General features: G+C 35.1%; 2 protein-coding genes across 3 annotated transcripts in view; one reads left to right on the top strand and one right to left on the bottom strand.

Annotated features, from left to right (window-relative positions):
- Window positions 1-1,486: 1,486 nt before the first annotated feature.
- On the bottom strand, window positions 1,487-5,485 carry LOC124787751. The gene has a single exon (XM_047254618.1). The coding sequence runs from the start codon at window positions 5,253-5,255 to the stop codon at window positions 4,134-4,136; it is 1,122 nt and encodes a 373-aa protein (XP_047110574.1). The 5' UTR covers window positions 5,256-5,485; the 3' UTR covers window positions 1,487-4,133.
- Window positions 5,486-5,855: 370 nt separating this feature from the next.
- LOC124788353 (probable phosphorylase b kinase regulatory subunit alpha) overlaps window positions 5,856-6,443 on the top strand; it is a 262,109-nt gene continuing 261,521 nt past the window's right edge. For both annotated transcript variants that reach the window (XM_047255616.1, XM_047255615.1), the window contains exon 1: window positions 5,856-6,109. In XM_047255616.1, the coding sequence (XP_047111572.1) occupies window positions 6,032-6,109 (78 nt within the window). In that variant the 5' untranslated portion in view covers window positions 5,856-6,031. The remainder of the gene's footprint in view (window positions 6,110-6,443) is intronic.

Raw genomic sequence — 6,443 nt, 5'->3', positions numbered from 1 at the left:
TAACCTAAAACCTGTAACACTTAACATATCTACATATAGTGCTCACATTATGTTCAGAGGTTCTATTTTCTATTTGGTAATGGTCACCTTGTTTCAACAGCAACTATCTTGGTTTTTTATAATGTTGTTTATTACATGGGAAATAATTTGTCTGGTGGTCTCACATCGTGAAAGTTGTAGTTTATAATTTTGGTGCCCATCTTCGATAAGTAAGTAGTGGACAAATATTTTTTCTTGCAACATTATTGCAGAAACGTAAGGAAGAGATGTAGGATAAGTCATCTGCCTGCCACAATAATCTAATGAATGTTCTGGTGTGGTACAAGTAGCATTCTGGGAGGAGGGATTTTGTTATTACTATTGAATACAAAGTAAACCACTTTAAAGTTCACTTCCAAGCAAGATTTACTCAAGGCATTATTTACAATCACATTACATTAGAAAACAATAAAAAATTATTGACATATATACAATACAAAAATATGTTGAAATTATTTATGCGAGCTAACAAATCTAATACTAAAACTGCCAACCTTTATTACAGTATTAAACAAGATGTTACTGATTTGCAAAACTAGATACAAGTATTGCAGATTACATTTGAATATGGCAGTCTTTATCATTAATGTGTAATTTCTGACACTACATTATCTCCAGCCTTTTGAAGGCCACTCCAACTGAATTCTGTGTTATAGTGCACATCACGTGATGCCACACTCGTTTCGTCATTATCTCCCCCCCCCCCCTCCCCCCCCCAATTTTAAGAAATATTAAAAGCTAAAGATCAATCATAGCAATACCAGCAAGCTGTAAATGCGAATTCATACATAGTGCTACTACCTTGCAGCAACAAAACACTGATATACCCATCAAACAATCTATTCAAATTTTATATAACCTCCAACCATTGAGATACCCATCACACAATCTATTCAAATTTTATATAACCTAAGGATCATGTTTATACAGCTCTTGAATGAGCTACATTATAGTCATACAAGGGCTATGAGAACAGCAAGATTTGTACAATAGGATATGTTCATTATCTGTGCCCTCATGCAGAGACTTTTTCAGTATCTAACATCTTGTAGAGTTGTTACACTGATATATAATTTCAGTGGCCTCGGATTCACACAAACTATCATTGACACAAGCAAGCTTGGCGGTAACTTAAATGACGAACTGCATTACTAACACACCATAAAAAAGTCATGTATAATATTAAACCTTGCACCCAATGATGATTAAGGTTTACAGTAAAGACAATTTTAATTGTTGGTCCCAGTATGTACTAATTAAAAAAAAAAAAAAAAAAAAAAAAAAAAAAAAAAAAAAAAAAAAAAAAAAAAAAAACTGTACAAAAAGGCTGACAATCATAATTGCAGACACTTAAAATTAAAGTACTTCTTTACAAGGTATGTATGGAAATGTTAAATGCAAGGACCATAATAAGGAAAGGGAAATAACTGGAAACAAATCAGGCAAATTAATCACAGACTTGAATTTTATTAGTATATAAGCAAACAGATTGTCACTTTCCTTGTTGTTGGACTTTTGAGTAATGAATAGAAGGATTAAGACATTAGTGAGATATTTCAGTTTCTGAATAGTCCAATTTCTTAGAATAGGAAATACCTGTAGATACAGACACCCTTGGTTAACTGCTTAAAAGTTTTGCTATATGCAGATTACCCAATAACAGTTCAAAAGTTTTTGAAACAAAAACATGTTTTCAACTGTGCTCATAGGTATATGACTGGCTCCAGCTTATTAATGCAGCAACATCTTACAAGCTCTAAATACTTGAGAAAACACTATAAAACTAATTAACCCAAACAAAACTCTGTTTCAGTACAAGGCGCATTATGTTTTCCATTTATTAACAAAATACATAGAGGTTCTGTACACTTAAAGTTGTCAGAATAACTCACTTGATCTCAGAATGTACAGCATTGCCTGCTAACCTTACAACATACTTTTTAAGAATATGGGTACAAATAGTTTGCGCTATGGCAGATTTACCCTGTTTTTATGTTACTGTGAGTACCATCTGATGATACATGTGTTTTCTAAAGCAGAATTCAAACATTTCACATAACAAACTTTTCCAAGTTTTCTTACATTCATCCACGTTTTCTGTCAGGAAATCTTAAAAACTGAGGGCACATTAAAATCCCCCTTTTTTTTTTTAGCTAAACAATAGCTGAAAATTTAATAATCATGAGGGTTTTGAATATTAAATGAAATATGCCCAACTGATATAACAAAAAGTTCATGCCCATTTATATTGCTACATATTACATCAATTGCATGACTTACAATTCACAAGCACAAGTTTGGAAACATTTTTAACATTTTAAAGAGGAAGCAGTAAGTTAGGGGGTTAACAACCTTCTTACTGATTGGTGAGGATTGAAAATAAATAAAAGATCTTGTTTCAGAGTCTACTTTAACATGACGACTGTCACAAGGCCACAGAAGGTCCTTCTAGCTGACACCATGCACTTGCCACCAGCCACAGTAGAACTAAAGCCTGCTGCCGAGGCCTGGCGGTGAAACATTCATCAGTATGAATGCGGCAGTCAATATGTTTAATAAATATAACAACTTCTTTCTGATCATAAAAGCATATTCATTCTCATATACAACTGAAAAACACATGCTTTCATGAACAAGTGGTTTCATTAGCTCAAAAGCATTTCAGTTTTACTATGTTTGGGTGACTATGGCAATAAACATGGAACATGTATTTGGCTGCATGTTTAGTCTCATTCTGAGAAGTTGGTATCTGTAATTTATTTTAAATTTTCTGTGTAACCACCAGCAAAGCAACTCAAAAAGTTGGTCTCTGTATAACAATTTGTGAACTGCAAAATTCAGTAAAACAGTTCTCGACTGAGTGTTTTTGTCTTGATAGAACAGATGTAATAAAACTAATGGATACATTAGTCTTTATTGGCTGAGGTTGTAAAAGATCCCATAGTAAAACAATGTGCTCTAAATGTAAAACAACATAACTGTACAATACAGCTAAGACCTTGAGCACTATATCATTGAAATAGAATGTAATCAAGAAAGAAGAGCTCTACAACAAAACAGTACAGGGTGATTTCTCACATGTACTGATGCTTTTGTTCTTGCAATACTTCTTTAACATGTTGAATACCATATGGCTGCCACCAACTACAGCAGAAGACTGTGCTGAGGCTGCCAGCAGCTTCGTGGCAGTCGTAATGTTAAATATAGAATAGGCAGTGTTGATACAAAGCAATGTTCTTGCTGCATCTTCTCTTTGTTTCATGCAACATTGATTACGCACTATATGTATATATTATTGTCATCAAAAATGTGTCAAATCCTAAAATACAAACTTCAACTTTTTCAAACAATGGCTACACTTTTGACTATCAGCTTAATTTCCAGCAAATAATAGAGGTCTTAGTTGTATAATTGTCAAAGGCATTTTATTCTTCAGAACAATGAATTTTCAGCTGTGGTACGATGATGCAGATGACTTTTCTTTCTTTTAATTATTGTAATCTAGGAAACAAACACATATTCTTTTAGTGTATGTAATGGCATCCATAAATGATAATTCTGAAAATGAAACACTAAAATTTAAACACATTTTACAAATTTCTATTATGGTTCTTACTGAAAGTTAACCAGTATAACCCTAATTTGTATTACAGCAGATAAATTACTGTTTTACTGGATTTTAAAAAGGAATACATATATAATATGTAGCTAGGTAACCCACAGTATTTTCCCAGATAAAAGGCTGAAAATAGCTTTTTTGTTACCAAAGCACTGCTATAATTTACCTGCCATTTACAACGTTCCATCACCAGTTCAGTTTCCTTTAACATCACAAGAAGTCTAGCTGCAAAGTTTGAATTTTTAAAACGTTCAGTCGTGAGAACTTTATCTACAACATTCTGCAACTGACAGGTACACAACATGTTTCAACATACAATTTTTTTTTGTAGGGTTTAAAGTCACAGTGACAGTAAGGTCATTAAGGACGGCACAGGAGATATATATATATACACAATATGTAAAATGTCGGGAAATGAAATACATTCCAGTTATCGCAGTCACCTTCTTTTTTCCAAAACAGCAGTGGTTGTGAATTACTCATTGTACATTCCATCAATAAGAAAGTCCATTTTACTATAATGCCTTCGTTCCCAAAATTCTGTTCCTTTTCTGTAAAAAAGCATTGCTAGGACGACTACTACAGGTACTGCTAAAATTAACAAAACCACAGGTATTACAAAGTCACTTTTCTCTGAACTTGAAGACTGTGGACTTTTTTGTTGTTTCATTTCAATGTCAGTATCTGAAGTAACAAGTGGCTTGGACTTTTTCTTCAGAGGGGGGTAAGCTCTATACACATCACGTGAATTGGATTCGTTTAGGGTTGCTTCGCTTTTGAAATCTGTAGAGTTAACGCTATTATTGGCAATTTTGAAATAATCATGGTTACTGCTGTTACCTGTACTTTTGAACTCTATAGTGTCATTTTTTAATCCTGTGGTTGAAGTACTTGACTTTTTACTGCCTGTTGTGTTACAACATGAAACACATCTCGGGTCTGCTGTATAGTTTCCAATGTTTTGTTCAGAACTGTGCGTTTCACAACAGTTGCATGCCGATTTCATTTCTGTGTTGTCATCGAGGTCAACAAATGGTTCATACGGCTCTGCTCCTTTTCTCGGCACAATTTTTGGCGAGACGCCCTTTCTTGGTACCACAGATGGATGATCACTTACTTCTCCCACATTTAACGGGAAAGAATCTTTGATAAAATCAGTTGCTTCACTCGGTACCAGTTTGGTGGTTTCGCCAGCTGCTGCTGTACTTACAGGTATCTCCAGTAATCCACCTTCGGTTTGAATAGCTTCATGGAAATTATTAGAATGATTTGGAGTTACACCAGTACCATTGTCAAACAAAGTTTGTTCTGAAATGGTTTTTTGAACCAATTCCTTCGGTCTCTTCGATTCTGAAACTATTGTATCGTTGGCAATCACAGAAGAACCTCCTTCTAAGGCAATCGGACGATGTTCAAAGTTTTGTTTAGAGCCATTTACAGATTTTGCATTGGGCCCAAAAAGCCCAGTTATATCGTACACATCTGTTTTAGATACATCCTGTTGCAAACTGTTGGGCTTCTCTGTTGTTAGTGGAGTATTATCGGCCGAGAGCACTGCAGCGAAGCACAAAATTTCAGTAATACGAAACAGTAACATTTTCACAGGCCCTAATCAACTGTCATAATATTTTAGACTGCAGAAACTCACAACACACAAGCTCCGACGTTATCCACTACACAACTGTTCCCTACTTCCCTTCCAGCTGACAGCAGGATAGCAAACTTTTCGACAAAATATCTGCAGCGTAGCTGGATTTCCACACTCAATGAAAACTTGCACAATGCACATGTATACCCCCGTTACAGGACGTGCCAGGGAACTGGCCAATGAATTGGAAGTGAAGTACCCTACTGGCTACCAACTGGCATGACAATCATAAAAGTATTAATCTTCGACGCTTTCTGAACCTTTAAAAATGCATATAGATAACGATAACGATTTTAGCATGAAGTATAAAGAGATATTTTAAATGAACCGAATTTACCGGTACCTCATCTGGGCTGCAGTTGAAATGAGTGCACTAAGTATGTCAGAAATGAAAGGATCAATACGTTATACATAGTGATGAAAAAAAAGTGTACAATAATAAAATTGAAGTCGGATCCTGGACAATTTGTACACGTTTGCGTTCAAATGGCGGATGTCAAGTTTTCAGATCCCCAGGAACGTTGGCTAGTCTGTATTTAAATTTGTCTCAGCTGTTATTATTTATAACGTAGGCGGTGAAGGGTGTAGGACAGGTCAAAATAATGTAAACATTGGGGCCGTGCTATTGTTTGACACAACGACTGTGCCGTTTCTTTAAAGAGCCTATAAAGGGCAGAAATTATCTAACACTTACAAAGAGCAGTTCAGCAATAAACTCTGTAAATATGAGGAGCAGGAGTAATTCAGGTGTTAGGTTAGATTATTACCAACGAATTGTACAAAAAATTGTTATGAGCCATCAAGTGAGTACAAAACCCAGTAATATCTTGTACATAAAAGTATTGGTATAAGTGTCAGTTTTTTCCGTTTGTTTATGAATCTTGCTGCTTGGCGTATGACGCCTTTCTTCTCATGGACAAATATGAAATGGGACAGACAATATAGAAGTTATGAAACTTCAAGAAGAAACTGAATAATATAAGTCACTGCAGTTATTTTGTTGGTATTTCGTAAGCATCAAATAACGCTCCCTCTAAGATAACACGCCCCCTTCCCCCCTCCCCCCCCCCCCTTTTTCCAAAACTGTTTGTGGCATGTAAAATTTGGCGGTTTTATATGAAATCACCCATAAAATCA

Source organism: Schistocerca piceifrons, chromosome 3, assembly GCF_021461385.2.
Source record: "Schistocerca piceifrons isolate TAMUIC-IGC-003096 chromosome 3, iqSchPice1.1, whole genome shotgun sequence".
NCBI classification, from domain to species: Eukaryota; Metazoa; Arthropoda; class Insecta; order Orthoptera; family Acrididae; genus Schistocerca; species Schistocerca piceifrons.
Note: the sequence above shows the minus strand (reverse complement) of the source record. Positions and strands in the feature narration are given on the sequence as shown.